At 49.8% G+C, this 21,153-nt stretch overlaps 1 protein-coding gene across 1 annotated transcript; it reads right to left on the reverse strand.

The window, feature by feature from the left end:
- Positions 1-647: 647 nt before the first annotated feature.
- LOC133753666 (olfactory receptor 13H1-like) lies at positions 648-2,679 on the reverse strand. Its single transcript, XM_062184354.1, has 4 exons — positions 2,673-2,679; positions 2,363-2,460; positions 1,895-2,098; positions 648-1,631 (listed from the first exon to the last, which is right to left on the reverse strand). Exons 1-4 carry the CDS (start codon positions 2,677-2,679, stop codon positions 648-650), a joined length of 1,293 nt encoding a protein of 430 aa, XP_062040338.1.
- Positions 2,680-21,153: the final 18,474 nt, after the last annotated feature.

Genomic DNA, 21,153 nt, shown 5'->3' on the forward strand with positions numbered 1-21,153 from the left:
GGCAAGTGCCCCAACTGTACAGTCTCTGTGGGCAGAGATTGACATCATGTTCCAAGTTGGGCATCTTCGGAGCCCCCACCAGGCTTGTATATCTGCCCCGGTGTTCTCAGAGCAGCAAATGCAGAAGACGAGGCCGCTGCCTGCTGCCAGCTATCTCCACCCCAACAGAATAGGTCATCCTATGTGAGTGGACGTGCACCCACTCACATCCCCCACCCTGGCATCTTTACCTAAACACTCAGCGGTGTCCTATGCCGCAAACACTTTTCATTTTTGTGAATTCGATATGCACAAAGTGCTACCTTACTGTTGCTTAGGTCTGAGCTCTGGTTTCCTCTTTAATCAAATGCATGTTCGTGCCTTTTGGCCATTGTCTCATTGGGGTATTTCTCCTCTGGCTTCATGATTTACGTCGATTATTTTTCTGGCATACACATTGCAGCCCTTGCTCCTCGTGTTGAGTTTGCACTTTATTTGTATTTGAGATGCAGGTGACATTTAGCACTTGTCTACGTTTGTGGCATCAGATCCTCATTCTTGCGTAATCTCTTCCAATATGCGGATGCCTCACAAGTCATTTTCCCTTCACGTAGTGCCACTCGCAGATGCAAAGCTGCCAGGACAGCTCAAGCCCTTGCACCGTCCTGTCACCCAGCACCCTGCTGCGTGCTGGAGCCTCGGGACTTGGCCCCACAAGTCACTCTCCTGAGAGCAGCCTTCACGTCCTTGTTTCTCAGGGCATAGATGAGGGGGTTTAGCATTGGGGTCACCGCTGCATAAAATATAGAGACAATCTTGTCTCCGTCCTCGACCTTTTTGGTCTGAGGCCTCACATAAATATATATTAGTGTCCCAAAGTAGATGGTGACCACAACCAGGTGAGAGCCACACGTGGAAAAGGCTTTAAGCCTGGCCTCGGCTGGGTGGATTCTTAAGACAGCCTTGAGGATACAAAGGTAGGAGATCAGGATGCAACTCAAAGGCACTGGCATTGAAGTAACAGCACACACCATCATCATAACCTCTAGGGAAGTGGTGTTGGAACAGAGCAATTTGAAGATGGCTTGCACTTCGCAGGAGAAGTGATTGACGGCGTTATGCCCACAGAAGCTGATGGGCAAGAGCAGAACGGGTGTAACGGTGAGGAGGAGAGCTGCCATCCACGCAGCCAGCACCAGCACAGCGCATACTCGAGAAGACATGACCAGGTTGTACCGGAGCGGAGCTGAGATTGCCACAAACCGGTCGTACGCCATGATGGCCAGCAGGAAGCACTCTGCCAGTACCAGGAAGGCTCGGATGGCGAGCTGGGCAAAGCAGGAGCGGTAGGAGATGGTGGGGAAGTCCTGCAGAGAGTGCACCATGATCAAGGGCACAGCACTGGTGGAGAACAGGAGATCCAGTAACGATAAGTTACTGAGGAAGAAATACATCGGGGTGTGGAGCTGAGAACTGACTCCTACCAGGAAGATGATCATGCCGTTTCCCGCCAAAGTCACCACGTAGAGAAACATGAGTGACCAGAAGAGGGCACTCTGGGATGCGGGGTGCGTGGACAGCCCCACCAGAACGAATTCCGTCACTCTGGTGTAGTTTCCACTTTCCTGGTAATTCATTTCCTCTAGGCACAGCTACAGGCAGGGAGAGAAAGCAGAGGAGCAGCGCTTTGTTAACCAGGAGTCCACCGGTTAAACCTCCAAGTTAGTCGAAGCACAGCAGCCCATGGCACAAGCTCATCTCGGAAACTTTCCGGCCCTGCCTGCCAGCAGCTGCAGCCCCATCTCTGCATCCTGCGCTGGGGAAATGAAAAGGCAGTCCTCTGGCAAAGCGGGGTCGGCAGCCTGGACTAGCACGCACAGTCTTTGAGGAAGAGAGAACAGAGCATCCACCTAGCCCTCTGGCCAAACACATCGCCTGTGATCTCCCGCTCCAAGCTAAACGAGATCTGAGCGTGGGTGGATGCACAAGGCCTTGTCGTCCAGGGGCAGAAGGATGACAGCACGGCGGCACAGGGAAAGGTCCTCAGGTCGATACTGTTTGCTGCTTGATCGAGTTCACTGCTCGAGGTCCTGCGTCCCTTCCCGCACTGGGACTGAGACTGAAAGACCCACGAGGGTTTCCTCCCACCTCTCCAACCAGCAGCAGCTCATCAGCCTTCCCGGCAGAGAAGAGAGAAAGGAGAAAGGGAATGGAGGCAGGTTCAGGATGTTCGGGGAGGCCCCCATCGCGAGCCAGCTAGGGACTCCCCTGTTGGGTGCCCCGTTCCTTTGGACTCTTGCATAGAGGTGGGCAGCTGGCTGGGGCAGGCCAGGCCAACGCCGCTCATTTGTTGCAAATGTCCTGGCAGCTGGCCCGAACTGACTGTATTTGCAGTGTGAGATCTTGAAGGGGGCTTGCTGGATAAGACAAAGGTGGCTGAGGCCCGTGCCCGTGCTCTTTGCAAAGCCCCTGACCACTGTGCTAGAAGTGATCAACACATCTGCTGACCCGCCGAACAGCCGGGCACCTCCACTCGCGCATTCGCTACCACCTTCAGCACCGCTTGGTGGAAGTCACTCATGATTTTGCCCCATTCCTCCCTAGGTAAATGCCATTTTCCACGTCTGCCGTCTCATTCAGGGTCTGGGATGTATTAGGGGGTTTCCAAATGTTTGAAGCCTTCTCTGTCTTACTCTCCATATCCCCGTCCATCAGCAAGCCTTGTTAACTGCTGCTTGAATTGAATGAGCATTACAGACACATCCTGTGGGGTAGGCTCTGGGAAAAATCTTCCCATGTCCTCTCTCTCTCTCTCTCTCTCTCACACACACACACACACACACCCCTCTCTCTCTCACACACACACAACTCTCAATCTCTCTCTCCCTCACAGACACACACACATCTCTCTCTCACACACAAACACACACATCCATGTCTCTCTCTCTCTCACACACATACAGCTCTCTCTCACACACACCCTCACACACATCCCTCTCTCTCACAAACCCACACATCCTCTCTCTTTTTCTCTCTCACACACACATCCCCCCACACACCCTCTCTCTCTCACACACACACACACACATACACACATCCCTCTCTCTTCTCTCTCTTTCACACATCCTTCTCTCTCTCAAACACACACCCCCCTCTCAGATATCCCTCTCTGTCACACACACACACATATCTCTTTCTCACACACACACACATATCCCCCTCTCTCTCTCACACACACACCTCTCTCACACACACACACCTCACACCTCTCTCTCACACACACACACACACCTCTCACACACATCCCTCTCTCTCACACACACACACATCCCTCTCTCTTTCTCTCTCGCACAAACACATGCCTCTCTCTCTCATGCACACAAACCTCTCCAAACACACACGTACACATCCCTCTTTCTTCCTCTCTCTCATATACAGACCCCCCTATCTCTCTCTCTCACACACATCTCTCTCTCACACACACAGACACATCCCTCTCTCTTTTGCTTCTCTCTCTCTTATAACACACCCCTCTCTCTCACACACACACAGTCACCTCTCTCACACACACCCCTCTCCCTCTCACGCTCTCTCACAAACACACCCCTGTCTCTCACAGACACACCCCTCTCTCTCTATCTCAAACACTCACACATCCCTGTCTCTGTCACACAAAACACACACATCCCTCTCTTTCTCTCTCTCTCACAGACACACACACTCCTCTCACACACTCACATCTCTCTCACACATCACCTTCTCTCTCTCACACACATACCCATCCCTCTCTCTTTCTATCTCTCTCTCTCTCACACAGACACATCCCTCTCTCTTTCTCTACTCTCTCTCATACAACACCTTTCTCTCTCACACATACACCTCTCTCTCACACACTCACCCATCATCTCTCTTTATCTCTCTCTCACACACACACAGACATATCCCTCTCTCTTTCTCTACTCTCTCTCATACACACCTTTCTCTCTCACACATACACCTCTCTCACACACTCACCCATCATCTCTCTTTATCTCTCTCTCACACACCTCTCTCTCACACAAAAACACACACACACCACTCTCTCTCTCACAGACACACACACACATCCCTCTCTCTCCCATACCACACACACATCCCACTCCTTCTCTCTCTTAAACACACACATCCCTCTCTCTTTCTCTCACACATCCTTCACTCTCTCTCACACATACACACATCCCTCTCTCTTTTTTCTCTCTCTCACACACAGCCCTCTCTCTCTCTGTTAAAGAAACACACAACATCTCTCTCACACACACACATCCCTCTCTCACACACACACAGACACATCCCTCTCTCTTTCTCTACTCTCTCTTACACACACCCCACTATTCTCACACATCCCTCTCTCTCACACACACACACACATCATCTCTCTTTATCTCTCTCTCGCACACACACATCCTCTCTCTCTACCTCTCTCTCACAAAAACACACGCACACCACTCACTCTCTCTCACAGACACACACACAACCCCCTCTCTCTCTCATACACACACATCCCTCTCTTCTCTCTCTCACGACACACACCCCTCTCTCTCTCTCACACATACACACCTCTCTCTCAGAGGACACACACAACTCTCACAACACATCTCTCTATTTCTCTCACACACACCCCTCTCTCACAAACACACACCCCTCTCTCTTTCTCTCTTTCTTTCACACACACCTCTCACTCTCACACACACATTCACCGCTCTCTCTCACGCGCAGAAACACACATATCCCACACACTCTCTCTCATACACACTCTGACACAATCCTCTCTCTCACACACACACACACATATCCCTCTTTCTCTCACACCCAAACACACCCCTGTCTCTCTCATACACACACACACCTCTCACACACACACATTACTCTCTCACACACACACAGACACATCCCTCTCTCTTTCTCTATTCTCTCTCACACACACACCCCTCTCTCACACACATACACCTCTCTCTCACACACACACATCATCTCTCTTTATCGCTCTCTCACACACAGCTCTCTCTATCTCTCTCTCACAAAACACACACAACTCTCTCTCACACTCTCTCACACACACCCTCTCTCTCAACTCTCTCACACACACACCTCTCTCTCACAGACACATACACACCTCTATCACAGACACACCCCTCTCTCACACCCAGCCCATACTCTCTCACACACACACATCCCTCTCTCTTTTTTCTCTCACTCAAACACACCTCTCTCTCACACACACACACCCCTGTCTCACACACACACCCCTGTCTCACACACACATCCCTCTCTCTTGCTCTCTCACACACACCCTTCTCTCTCTCACAGACACACACACATCCCTCTCTTTTTCTCTCTCACTATCACACACACAGCTCTCTCTCACACACACAAACACATACACCCCTATCTCTCTCACACACAGACACACACATACCTCTCTCACACACACCTCTCTCACACACACGCCTCTCTCTCTCACAGACACACACAGCTCTCTCACATACACATATCCCTCTCTCTCTCACACACCACCTCTCTATAACACACACAAACATCCCTCTATCTTTTTCTCTCTCTCTCACCCCTCTCGCTCTCAAATCCCTCTCTCTCTCGGTCTCACACACACACACACCCCTCTCTCACAGATACACACAACTCTCTCTCTCTCACACACACACACACATCCATCTCTCTCTCACACACACACATCCCTCTCTCTTTCTCTCTCTCACACACACACATCCCCCCCTCACACACACACACCCTCTCTCTCACACACACATCCCTCTCTCTATCACACACACATACACACATCCCTCTCTCTTTCTCTCTCTCACACCTCCCTCTCTCTCTCTAAACACATATCCCTCTCTCTCACACACACACACACATCTCTCTCACACACACACTCATCCCTCTCTCTTTCTCTCTTTCTCTCTCACACACACCTCTGTCTCGCTCTCACACACACTCACACCCCTCTCTCTCTCACAGACACACAAACATCCCCCCTCTCTCACACACACACACTCCTCTCTCTCACAGATACATACACATCCCTTTCTCTCACACATACACAACCCCCTCTCTCTCTTTCTCACAGACACACACATCCCTCTCTCACACGCACACACATCCCTCTCTCTCTCTCTCACACACACACACACCCCTCTCTCTCTTCCTCACATAGACATCCCTCACTATCTCTCTCACACATCCCTCTCTCACTCTCACACAAGCTCCTCTCTCTTTCACACACACACACCTCTGTCTCTCTCTCACACACACAAACACACACATTCCTCTCTCTCTCTCACACAGACACACACCCCTCTCTTTCACAGACACATCCCTCCCTCCCTCTATCTCTGTCACACACACACACAAATCCCTCTCTCTCATACACACATCTCTCTCACACACACACCTCTAAAACACACACATCCCTCTCTATTTCTCTGTCACACACACACACGCCTCTCTCTCACAGACACACACACATCCCTCTCGCTCTCTCTCACACACACTCCCCTCTCTCTTTCTAACTCTCTCTCACACACACCCCTATCTCTCTGACACACACACCTCTCTCTCACAGACACACACCAACCTCTCTCACATACAAACACATACACACATCTCTCTTTCACATGCACCCCCCACAATATCCCTCTCTCTTTCTCTCTCACACACACATCCCTCTCTCTCACACACACACACACATACCTCTCTCTCATAGACACAGACACCTCTCTCACGCACACACATCTCTCTCACATACCCCCTCTCTCACACACACATCCCTCTCTTTTTCTCTCTCTCTCACACACACCCCTCTCGCTCTCACAGACACACATATTCCTCTCTCTCTCCCCCTCACAGACACACAGAAATATCTCTCTCACGCACATACACATCCCTCTCTCTTTCTCTCTCTCACACACACGCATCTCTCTCTTGTTCACACCCCCCAAACTCTCTCTCTCTCTCACCCACACACATCTCTCTCTTTCTCTATCTCACACACACACCTCTCTCTCTCACACACGCACACCCTTCTCTCTCACACACACACATCCATCTCTCTCAAGCGTACATCCCTCTCTCTCACACACACAACCCCTCTCTCTCACACACTCACACACACATCCCCCCCTCTCTCTCTCAGACACACACCTCCCTGTCTCTCTCTCTCTCACACACACACACAACCCCCCTCTCTCTTTCTTACAGATACACAGTTCCATCTATATATCTCTCTCACACATCTCTCTCTCTCTCACAACCTCCTCTCTCTCACACACACATATCCATCTCTGTTTCTCTCTCTCTCACACACATCCCTCTCTCTTTCTATCTCTCTCTCACACACACACCCCTCTCTATCTCACACACACACCTCTCTCACTCTCAGAGACACCCAACCACCTTGCTCACACACACATCTCTATCTCACACACGCCCCCCACACACATCCCTCTCTCTTTCTATCTCTCTCTCACACACATTCCCCTCTCTCCCACACACACACACATCCCTCCCTCTCACACAAACACACATCCCTGTCTTTCTCTCACGCACACACACCTCTCTCAGACACACACACACCTCTCTCATGCACACACCTCTCTCACAAACAAACCCCTCTCTCACTCACACACACACACCTCCCTCTATCTCTCTCTCTGTCTCACACACACCCCTCTATTTCTCACTCATACACACACACCTCTCACTCTCTCTCAGACACACACATACCTCTCTCACACACACATCCCTGTCTCTCTCCACACACACACGTCTCTCTCACACACACATCCCTCTCTCTTTCTCTCACACACACACTTCCTTCTCTCAGACACACAAACACCTCTTACAGACACACACACATCTCGCAAACACACACACTTTTCTCTCTGAAACACATGTCTCTCTCACACACACATCTCCCTAACACACACAAACACACACACCTCTCTCACTTTCACACACACACATCCCTCTCTCTTTCACAGACACAAACATATCTCTCTCTTTCACTTTCTCACACACACCTTTCTCTCTCTCTCACACACACACCCCATCTCTCTCTCACACAAACACCACTCTCACACACACACTTCTCTCTCTCACTGACCCCCACCTCTCTGTCACACACACACATCTCTCACTCACACACACATCCCTCTCTCTCTCACACATGCCAATCTCTCTCACAGACACACACATCATTCTCTGTCTCCCACACACACATCCCACTCTTTCACACACAAACACACATCTCTCTCTCTCACACACACTCTCTCTCTCTAAAACACACACATACCTCTCTCTCAAACAGACACACACACACCTCTCTCTCACAGACACACATCTCTCTCTCTCTCACAAACCCCCCTCTCTCACACACACACATCCCTCACTCTGAGACATACACATACCTCTCTCTCACACACGCACATCTCTCTCTCACACACCACCTCTCTCTCACACATGCACCCCTCTCTGTCTTTCTCTCACACACACAGCTGTTTCTCTCTCAAAAAACACACATCCCTCTCTCTTTTTCTCTCTCTCTCACACACATACCCCTCTCTCTCTTGCACATACACACCCCACTCTATCTTACAGACACACACACATCCCTCTCTCTCTCTCTCTCTCACACACACATCCCTTTCTCTCCCACACTTATATATCCCTCTCTCTCACACACATACCAATATCTCTCTCACAGACACACACACACATCCCTCCCTCTCTCCCACACACACACATCCCTCTCTCACAAACACACATCCTTGTCTTTCTCTCTCACACAAACACCCCCCTCTCTCACACACACACATACACCACTCTCTCTCACAGACACACACACCTCTCTCACACACACACAACTCTCTCACACACCCCCTCTCTCACACAAACACCCCCCTCACACCCATACACCACTCTCTCTAACAGACACACACGCCTCTCTCACACACACACACCGCTCTCTCACACACATCCTCTCTCACACAAACACCTCTCTCTATCTCTCTCTCACACACACCCCTCTACTTCTCACGCACACACACCTCTCTCTCTCACACACACATACCTCTCTCACACACATCCCTGTCTCTCTCCACACACACATCCCTCTCTCTCACACACACATCCCTCTCTCTTTCTCTCGGACACACTCACACACACCTCTCTCTCACAGACACACACACACACACCTTTCTCTCACAGACACACACAGCTCTCACACACATCTCTCTCTCACACCTCGTCTCTCACACACATTTGCACATCCCTCTCTTTCTCTATCTCTCTCACACACACAGCTGTCTCTCTCTCACACACACACCTCTCACTCTCAAGGACACACACATACTTCTCTTTCACACACACATCCCTCTCTCTCTTGATCACACACACATCCCTGTCTCTCTCACACATACCAGTCTCTCTCTCACACACACATCACTCTCTCCCACACAGACAACCCTTTCTCTCTCACACACACACCTCTCTCCCACTTTGTCTCACTCTCACACACACCCCTCTCTCTCTCTCAAACACACACCTCTCTCACACACACATCTCTCTCACACACACACCCTCTCTGGTGCACACACACACACACCTCTCTCTATATCAAACACACACACCCCTCTATCTCTCTCTCACACACACACCCCTCTCTCTCTCAGACACACACATACCTCTCTCTCTCACACACACATACCTCTCTCTGACATGCACACTTCTCTCACACACACATACCCTGTCTCTCTCTCTCTCTCACACACACCTCTCTCTCTCTTTCTCACACACACAACCGTCTCTTTCTTACACATACATCCCTCTCTCTCACACACACAAACACCCCTCTCTCTATTGCACAGGCACACACCACTCTATTTCAGACATACACAGATTCTTCTCTCTCTCTCACAAACACATCCCTCTCTCACACACACAGATCCCTCTCTCCCTCACACATACCAATCTCTCCCTCTCACAGACACACACACATCCCTCCCTCTCTGTCACACACACACACCCCTCTCTCTCACACACAACCCTCTCTCTCACACAGACACACACACACCTCTCACACACACACGCATCTCTTTCTCACACACCCCCTCTCTGACGCACACACATACCTCTCTCTATCTCTCTCTCACACACACAGAGACACCTCTATCTCTCTCAGACACACTTCTCTCTCACACACACCCATCTCTCACACACATACTTCTCTCTCTCTCTCTTTCTCTCACACACAGAACCATCTCTTTATCACACACATCCCTCTTTCTTTCTCTCTCTCTCTCACACACAAACACCTCTCTGTCTCTTGCACATGTGCACACCACTCTCTATTTCACAAACACACATTCTTCTCTCTCTCTCTCACAAACACACATCCCTCTCTCTCCCCCCCCACACCTCCCTCTCTCTCTCCCACACATACACACATCCCTCTCTCTCACACGCACACCCCACTCTGTCTCTCACACACACCTCTCTCTTTCACAGACACACTCACACCTTTCTCACACACTTCTCTCTCACACACCCCTCTCTCTCACACACACATACACCCCCCTCTATCTCTCTCTCCCACACACCCCTCTATCTCTCTCTCACACACACACAGCTCTCTCTCTCTCAGAAACACACGTACCTCTCTATCACACACACACCTCTCTCTCTCACACACACACACATCCCTCTTTCTCTCTCTCTCTCTCTCTCACACACACACCCCTGTCTCTCTCAGACACATGCATACCTCTCTCTCACAGACACACACACACCTCTCACAAACACACATCTCTCTCTAATACACACCCCAGCCTCTCACACACACACACTTGCACATCCCACTCTTTCTCTATCTGTCACACACACAACGCTTCTCACACACACACCTCTCTCTATCAAAGACACACTTCCTTCTCTCTCTCTCACACCCACACACACATCCCTCTCTCTCACTCACACACATCCCTCTCTCACACACACACATCCCTCTCTCTCACACACACACACACCTCTATCTCACACACACCTCTCTCTCACACATACATGCATATCTCTCACACACACATCCTTCTCGTTCACACACACTACACTCTCACTCTCTCTCTCACACACACACCCTCTCTCTCTGTCTCACACACACACACATACCTCTCCCTCTCTCACATAGACACACACACACCTCTTCCTCTCTCACATAGACACACACACACCTCTTTCACACACACACCTCTCTCTCACACACACATCCCTGTCGCCTTCCACACACACATCCCTCACACTTTCTTTATCTCACACACACACCCCGCTCTCTCACAAACACACACACCTCTCTCACAGACATATACACCACTCACATACACACACTTCTCTCTCTCACTGACCCCCACCTCTCTCTCTCACACACACATCTCTCTCACACACACACATTCCTCTCTTTCTCTCTCTCTCACACACACCCCTCTCCATCTCTCTGTCACACACACACCCTCTCTCTCACAGACACACACATACCTCTCTCTCTCTCACTCACACACTCATCCCTCTCTTTCACACACATGCCAATCTCTCTCACAGACACACACATCCCTCTCTCTCATACACAAACACACATCCCTCTCTCTTTCTCTTTCTCTCTCACATCCCCTCTCTCTCAAACACACACATACCTCTCTCTCACAGATGCACACACACCTCTATCACACACACACATCTCTCTCACAAACCCCCCTCTCTCACACACACATCCCTCACTCTCTCTGAGACACAAACATACCTCTCTCTCTCTCACACACACACACACACACACACATCTCTCTCTTACATACCCCCTCTCTCTCTGTCTTTCTCTCTCACACATAACCATATCTCTCTCACACACACATCCCTCTCTCTTTCTCTCTCTCTCTCTCACACACACACCCCTCTCTCTCTTGCGCATACAAACTCCACTCTCTATCTTACAGACACACACACATCCCTCTCTCTCTCACACACACACATCCCTCTCTCTCACACACACATCCCTCTTTCTCTCTCACACACACACACCTCTCTCTCTCACAGACACACACGCACCTCTCTCACACCCACACATTTCTCTCTCTCATAGAACCCCTCTCTCACACACACACACCTCTCTTTCTATCTCTCTCTCACACACACCTCTATCTCTCTCACACACATGCCTCTCTCTCTCAAACAGACACACACATCCCTCTCTCTCTCGCACACACATCCCTCTCTCACACAAACACATCCCTCTCTCTTTCCCTCTCTCACACACACCCCTCCCCCTCTCAGAAACACACACACCTCTCTCTAACAGACACACACACCTCACACACACACACCTCTCCCTCACACACACCCCATGTCTCACACACACACTTGCACATCCCTCTCTTTCTCTATCTCTCGCACAAACACAGCTCTCGCTCTCTCTCTCACACACACACCTCTCTCTCTCAAAGACACACACATCCTTCTCTCTCTCATACACACACATCCCTCTCTCTCACACACACACGTCCCTCTCTCTCACACATACACACATCCCTCTCTCTCCCACACACACACACATCCCTCTCACTTTTTCTCTCTCTCACACACACACATTCCTCTCTCTTTCTCTCTCTCATGCACACCCCTCTCTCTTGAACACACACACACCACTCTCTCACACACATCCCCCTTCTCTTTCTACACACACACATCCCTCTCTCTCTCACACACACACATCCTTCTCATTCTCTCTCTCACGCACACCCTCTTTCTCTCACACACACAAACACCTCTCTGTCTCTCACACATCCCCCTCTCTCTTACACACACATCCAACTCTCTCACACACACTCACACATATCCCTCTCTCTTTCTCTCTCTCACACACATCACTCTCTCTTTCTCTCACACACATCCCTCTCTCTCTCACACACACACACACACTCACACACAAATCCCACTCTTTCTCTTTATCTCTCTCACACACACATACCTCTCTTTCTCTCACAGACACCCACACATCCTTCTCTCTCTCACATACACACAGATACACACGCCTTTCTCTCTCTCTCTCAGAGACACACACACACACACCTCTTTCACACACACATCTCTATCTCACATACCCCATTATCTCTCTCATGCACATTCCTCTCTCTTTCTCTACTCTCTCACACACCTCTCTGTCACACACACACCCCTCACACACACATCATCTCTTTATCTCTCTACCTCTCTCACAAAACCCATCTCTATCTTTCTCTCTCACACAAAAAACACACACTACTCTCTCTCACACATGCACACATACATCCATCTCTCATTCTCTCTCTCACACACACACACCCCTCACTCTCTCTCATACACACGTGCCTCTCTTTCTCACAGACACACATATCTCTCACACACATCACATCTCTCTCACACACAAGCATCCCTCTCCTTTCACTTTCTCTCTCACACACACAATTTTCTCTCTCTCTCTGTCACACACAAACCCCTCTTTCTCTCAGAGACACACACACATCCCTCTCTCTCACACACACACCTTTTTCTCTCTCTCACACACACACACCTCTCTCACACACACATCCCTTTCTCTCACACACCCCCTCACCCTCTCTCACACACCCTCTCTCTGTCACACACAGACACACACACACACCCCTCTCTTTCTTTCTCACAGACACACACATCCCTCTCTCTCTGTCACACATCCCTCTGTCTCACACACACACAACTCCCTCTCTCTCAAACACACGTATCCATCTATGTTTCTTTCTCTCATACACACACCTCTCTCTCTCTCTCACACACACACACACACACAACTCTCTCTCACACACATCTCTCTACTTCTCTCACACACACTCCTCTCTCACACTCACACATCCCTCTCTCTTTCTCTCTTTCTTTCACACACACACTTCTCGCTCTCACACACACGTTCACCACTCTCTCTCTCTCGCAGAAACACACATATACCAACTCTCTCTCTCATACACACTCTGACACATCCCTCTCTCTCACACACACACACCCTCTCTCTCACACACACACGCATCCCTCTCACACACACACATCCCTCTCTCACACACAGACACACATCCCTCTCTCTCACACACACATCCAAATCCTTCTCTCACACACACACACACACAAACACCTCTCTCACACAGATAAACAGACATCTCTCTCACAAACACACACACATTCCTCTCTCTCTCACACACACACATCTCTATCTCTCTGAGACTCACACACATCCCTCTCTCTCTCCCTCACACACACAACTCTCTCTCACACACACAAACACACACTTCCCTCTCTCTCTCTCTCACAGGCACACCCCTCTCTCACACATACATCCCTCTCTCACACACACATCCCTCTCTCACACACACACTTCCCTCTCTCTCTCACACACACACACCTCTCTCTCACTCACACCACAATCTCTCTCTCTCACACACACACACATCCCTCTCTCTTTCTCTCTCTCTCACACACACACCTCTCACACAAACACACACACTCTTCTCTGTCTCTCACAGGCACACACACACTCTTCTCTCTCTTTCACAGACACACACATCCATCTCTCTCTCACACACACACCCTCTTTCTCTCACACTCACACACACACACACCTCTCTCTTTCTCTATCTCTCTCACACACACATCCCTCTCTCTCACACACACATCCCCCTCTCACCCTCAGAGACACACACACATCTTTATCACACAAACACACCTCCCTCTCTCATACACACACACACCTTTCTCTCTCACTCACAGCCCCAATCTCTCTCTCACAAACACATCCCTCTCTCTTTCTCTCTCACACACATACACCTCTCTTTCACACATACACACAGCCCTCTCTCTCGCTCACAGACACACACACATCCCTCTCTCTTTCTCTCTTTCTTTCACACACACACCTCTCACTCTCACACACACATTCACCGCTCTCTCTCTCTCGCAGAAACACACATATCCCACACTCTCTCTCATACACACTCTGACACATCCCCCTCTCTCACACATACACACATCCCTCTCTCTCACACACACACACTCACACACCCCTCTCTCTCTCACACACACATCCCTCTCTCTCTCACACACACACATTTCTATCTCTCTCTCTCACAGACACACACACATCCCTCTCTCTCTCCCTCACACACACATCTCTGTCACACACACACAAACACACACTTCCCTCTCTCTCACAGGCACACCCCTCTCTCACACACACACACCTCTCTCTCTCACACACCCCTCTTTCACACACATACATCCCTCTCTCTCTCTCACACACACACACCTCTCTCTCTCACTCACACCCCCATCTCTCTCTCACACACACACATCCCTCTCTCTTTCTCTCTCTCTCACACACACACCTCTCTCTCTCTCACACACACACACACTCTTCTCTCTCTCTCACAGACACACATACTCTTCTCTCTCTCTCACAGACACACACACATCCATCTCTCTCACACACACAAATCCCTCTGTCTCTCTCACACTCACATACACATACCTCTCTCTTTCTCTTTCTCTCTCTCACACACACATATCTCTCTTGCTCTCTCTCTCTCTCACACACACACACACACACATCCCCCTCTCACCCTCACAGACACACACACATCTCTCTCACACAAACACACCTCCCTCTCTCTCACACACACACAACTTTCTCTCTCACTCACACCCCCAATCTCTCTCTCTCACAAACACATTCCTCTCTCTTTCTCTCTCACACACATCCCTCTCTCTCACACACACATCCCTCTTTCTCTCTCACACACACACACCTCTCTCTCTCACAGACACACACGCACCTCTCTCACACCCACACATTTCTCTCTCTCATAGAACCCCTCTCTCACTCACACACACACACCTCTCTTTCTATCTCTCTCTCACACACACCTCTATCTCTCTCACACACATGCCTCTCTCTCTCAAACAGACACACACATCCCTCTCTCTCTCGCACACACATCCCTCTCTCACACAAACACATCCCTCTCTCTTTCCCTCTCTCACACACACCCCTCCCCCTCTCAGAAACACACACACCTCTCTCTAACAGACACACACACCACACACACACACACCTCTCCCTCACACACACCCCATGTCTCACACACACACTTGCACATCCCTCTCTTTCTCTATCTCTCGCACAAACACAGCTCTCGCTCTCTCTCTCACACACAACACCTCTCTCTCTCAAAGACACACACATCCTTCTCTCATCTCATACACACACATCCCTCTCTCTCACACACACACGTCCCTCTCTCTCACACATACACACATCCCTCTCTCTCCCACACACACACACATCCCTCTCACTTTTTCTCTCTCTCTCACACACACATTCCTCTCTCTTTCTCTCTCTCATGCACACCCCTCTCTCTTGAACACACACACACCACTCTCTCACACACATCCCCCTTCTCTTTCTACACACACACATCCCTCTCTCTCTCACACACCACACATCCTTCTCATTCTCTCTCACACGCACACCCTCTTTCTCTCACACACACAAACACCTCTCTCTGTCTCTCACACATCCCCCTCTCTCTTACACACACATCCAACTCTCTCACACACACACTCACACATATCCCTCTCTCTTTCTCTCTCTCACACACATCACTCTCTCTTTCTCTCACACACATCCCTCTCTCTCTCACACACACACAACACACTCACACACAAATCCCACTCTTTCTCTTTATCTCTCTCACACACACATACCTCTCTTTCTCTCACAGACACCCACACATCCTTCTCTCTCTCACATACACACAGATACACACGCCTTCTCTCTCTCTCTCAGAGACACACACACACACACCTCTTTCACACACACATCTCTATCTCACATACCCCATTATCTCTCTCATGCACATTCCTCTCTCTTTCTCTACTCTCTCACACACCTCTCTGTCACACACACAACCCCTCACACACACATCATCTCTTTATCTCTCTACCTCTCTCACAAAAACCCATCTCTATCTTTCTCTCTCACACAAAAAACACACACTACTCTCTCTCACACATGCACACATACATCCATCTCTCATTCTCTCTCACACACACACACACCCCTCACTCTCTCTCATACACACGTGCCTCTCTTTCTCACAGACACACATATCTCTCTCACACATGCACATCTCTCTCACACACAAGCATCCCTCTCCTTTCACTTTCTCTCTCACACACACAATTTTCTCTCTCTCTCTGTCACACACAAACCCCTCTTTCTCTCAGAGACACACACACATCCCTCTCTCTCACACACACACCTTTTTCTCTCTCTCACACACACACACCTCTCTCACACACACATCCCTTTCTCTCACACACCCCCTCACCCTCTCTCACACACCCTCTCTCTGTCACACACAGACACACACACACACCCCTCTCTTTCTTTCTCACAGACACACACATCCCTCTCTCTCTGTCACACATCCCTCTGTCTCACACACACACAACTCCCTCTCTCTCAAACACACGTATCCATCTATGTTTCTTTCTCTCATACACACACCTCTCCTCTCTCTCACACACACACACACACACAACTCTCTCTCACACACATCTCTCTACTTCTCTCACACACACTCCTCTCTCACACTCACACATCCCTCTCTCTTTCTCTCTTTCTTTCACACACACACTTCTCGCTCTCACACACACGTTCACCCACTCTCTCTCTCTCGCAGAAACACACATATACCAACTCTCTCTCTCATACACACTCTGACACATCCCCTCTCTCTCACACACACACACACCCTCTCTCTCACACACACACGCATCCCTCTCACACACACACATCCCTCTCTCACACACAGACACACATCCCTCTCTCTCACACACACATCCAAATCCTTCTCTCTCTCTCACACACACACACACAAACACCTCTCTCACACAAACAGACATCTCTCTCACAAACACACACACATTCCTCTCTCACACACACACACACATCTCTATCTGAGACTCACACACATCCCTCTCTCTCTCCCTCACACACACAACTCTCTCTCACACACACAAACACACACTTCCCTCTCTCTCTCTCACAGGCACACCCCTCTCTCACACACACCTCTCTCTCACACACACACCCCTCTTTCACACACATACATCCCTCTCTCACACACACACATCCCTCTCTCACACACACACTTCCCTCTCTCTCTCACACACACACACACCTCTCTCTCACTCACACCACAATCTCTCTCTCTCACACACACACATCCCTCTCTCTTTCTCTCTCTCTCACACACACACCTCTCACACACACACACTCTTCTCTGTCTCTCACAGGCACACACACACTCTTCTCTCTCTTTCACAGACACACACATCCATCTCTCTCTCACACACACACCCTCTTTCTCTCACACTCACACACACACACACCTCTCTCTTTCTCTATCTCTCTCACACACACATCCCTCTCTCTCACACACACATCCCCCTCTCACCCTCAGAGACACACACACATCTTTATCACACAAACACACCTCCCTCTCTCATACACACACACACCTTTCTCTCTCACTCACAGCCCCAATCTCTCTCTCACAAACACATCCCTCTCTCTTTCTCTCTCACACACATACACCTCTCTTTCACACATACACACAGCCCTCTCTCTCGCTCACAGACACACACACATCCCTCTCTCTTTCTCTCTTTCTTTCACACACACACCTCTCACTCTCACACACACATTCACCGCTCTCTCTCTCTCGCAGAAACACACATATCCCACACTCTCTCTCATACACACTCTGACACATCCCCCTCTCTCACACATACACACATCCCTCTCTCTCACACACACACACTCACACACCCCTCTCTCTCTCACACACACATCCCTCTCTCTCTCACACACACACATTTCTATCTCTCTCTCTCACAGACACACACACATCCCTCTCTCTCTCCCTCACACACACATCTCTGTCACACACACACAAACACACACTTCCCTCTCTCTCACAGGCACACCCCTCTCTCACACACACACACCTCTCTCTCTCACACACCCCTCTTTCACACACATACATCCCTCTCTCTCTCTCTCTCACACACACACCTCTCTCTCTCACTCACACCCCCATCTCTCTCTCACACACACACATCCCTCTCTCTTTCTCTCTCTCTCACACACACACCTCTCTCTCTCTCACACACACACACACTCTTCTCTCTCTCTCACAGACACACATACTCTTCTCTCTCTCTCACAGACACACACACATCCATCTCTCTCACACACACAAATCCCTCTGTCTCTCTCACACTCACATACACATACCTCTCTCTTTCTCTTTCTCTCTCTCACACACACATATCTCTCTTGCTCTCTCTCTCACACACACACACATCCCCCTCTCACCCTCACAGACACACACACATCTCTCTCACACAAACACACCTCCCTCTCTCACACACACACACACCTTTCTCTCTCACTCACACCCCCAATCTCTCTCTCTCACAAACACATTCCTCTCTCTTTCTCTCTCACACACATACACCTCTCTTTCACACACACACACACACACACACCCTTCTCTCTCTCACAGACACACACACATCCCTTTCTCACACACACACACATCCCTCTCTCACACACACACCCGCTCTCTCTCATACACTCACACACACATCCATCTCTCTCTGTCTCTCTCACATACACATATATCTCTCTTTCTCACTCTCTCATTCACACACAAGGCCCCCTCACACACACACACACCCTCTCTCTCACACACACATCCCCCCTCTCTCTCTCACACACACACACACATACACACATCCCTTTCTCTTTCTCGCTCTCACACACCCCCTCTCTCTCACACACTCACACACACATCCATCTCTCTTTCTCTCTCTCACACACACACATCCCTCTCTTTCTGTCTCTCACACACATTCCACTCTTGCTCTCATACACATACAACCCCCTGTCTCTCACACACACATATCCATCTCTGCTTCTCTCTCACACACACACATTCCTCTCTCTCTCTCTCTCTAACACACACACACAAACACACACACCTCTCCCTCTCTCACAGACACACACCTCTCTCACACACACATCTCTCTCTCACATGCCCCCTCACACACATACACATCCCTCTCTCTCTCTCTCTCTCACACCCTTCTCTCTCACAGACACACACATATCCCTCTCTCTTTCTCTCTCTCTCTCACACACACATCCCTCTCTTTCTCTCTCTCACACACATCCCGCTCTCGCTCTCATACACACACAACCCCCCTCTCTCACACACATATCCATCCCTGTTTCTCTCTCACACACACACACAAACACACATTCCTCTCTCACACACACACACAAACACACACACCTCTCTCTGTATCACAGACACACACCTCTCTCACACACACACCCCCTCTCTCCACACACACACACGCACCCCTCTCTCTTCCTCTCTCTCTCACACACACCCCTCTCTCTCACACACACACACCTCTCTCTCACAGACACTCACACATCTCTCTCACACACACACATCTCTCTCTCTGTCACACACACACACACATACCACTCTCTCTCTCTCTCTCTCTCTCTCTCTCTCTCTCACACACACACACACACACACACATCCATGCTTTCTTCTCAAGCTCTAGGCTTTTGGAGACCAAAGACTCCTTACTTCACACCAAGACTCACTACCAGAAACCTCCTAGACTTGTAAATCCCTGCCCTCAAGTGGTGCTCAAGCGGATGAGAGTTAAAGAATCAGTGGAGTATCCTGGGGAGGTCTGAGGTCCTAGTTTTGAAAAGTACCCAGCAGGGGTGCCCAGCCCTTTCACCAGGGAGGAGGTGCCCTCTCTGTTGAGACATGAAGAATGAGAGGAGGAGGAGGGGGAGAAGAAACAAAGGGGAACACCCTGGCTCCTGCTCTCCAGCAGTGGGGTCCAAAGGGCTGGCCCTGCCTGTAGGATGAGGAGGGGGCAGCCAGAGGAAAGCAACAACTGCATTCATGAGCAGCTCAT

The sequence above is a fragment of the Lepus europaeus genome, chromosome X (genome assembly GCF_033115175.1).
Source record: "Lepus europaeus isolate LE1 chromosome X, mLepTim1.pri, whole genome shotgun sequence".
Lineage (NCBI taxonomy): Eukaryota > Metazoa > Chordata > Mammalia > Lagomorpha > Leporidae > Lepus > Lepus europaeus.

Excerpts from the sequence above, each read along its gene's own strand:
- LOC133753666 (XM_062184354.1), bottom strand. Across the intron at positions 2,099-2,362 it reads GATCTCACACTGCAAATACA|TCTCAGTCCCAGTGCGGGAA; the intron begins GTCAGTTCGGGC and ends TGGGTCTTTCAG. Across the intron at positions 1,632-1,894 it reads GCGATGTGTTTGGCCAGAGG|CTGTGCCTAGAGGAAATGAA; the intron begins GCTAGGTGGATG and ends CCCTGCCTGTAG.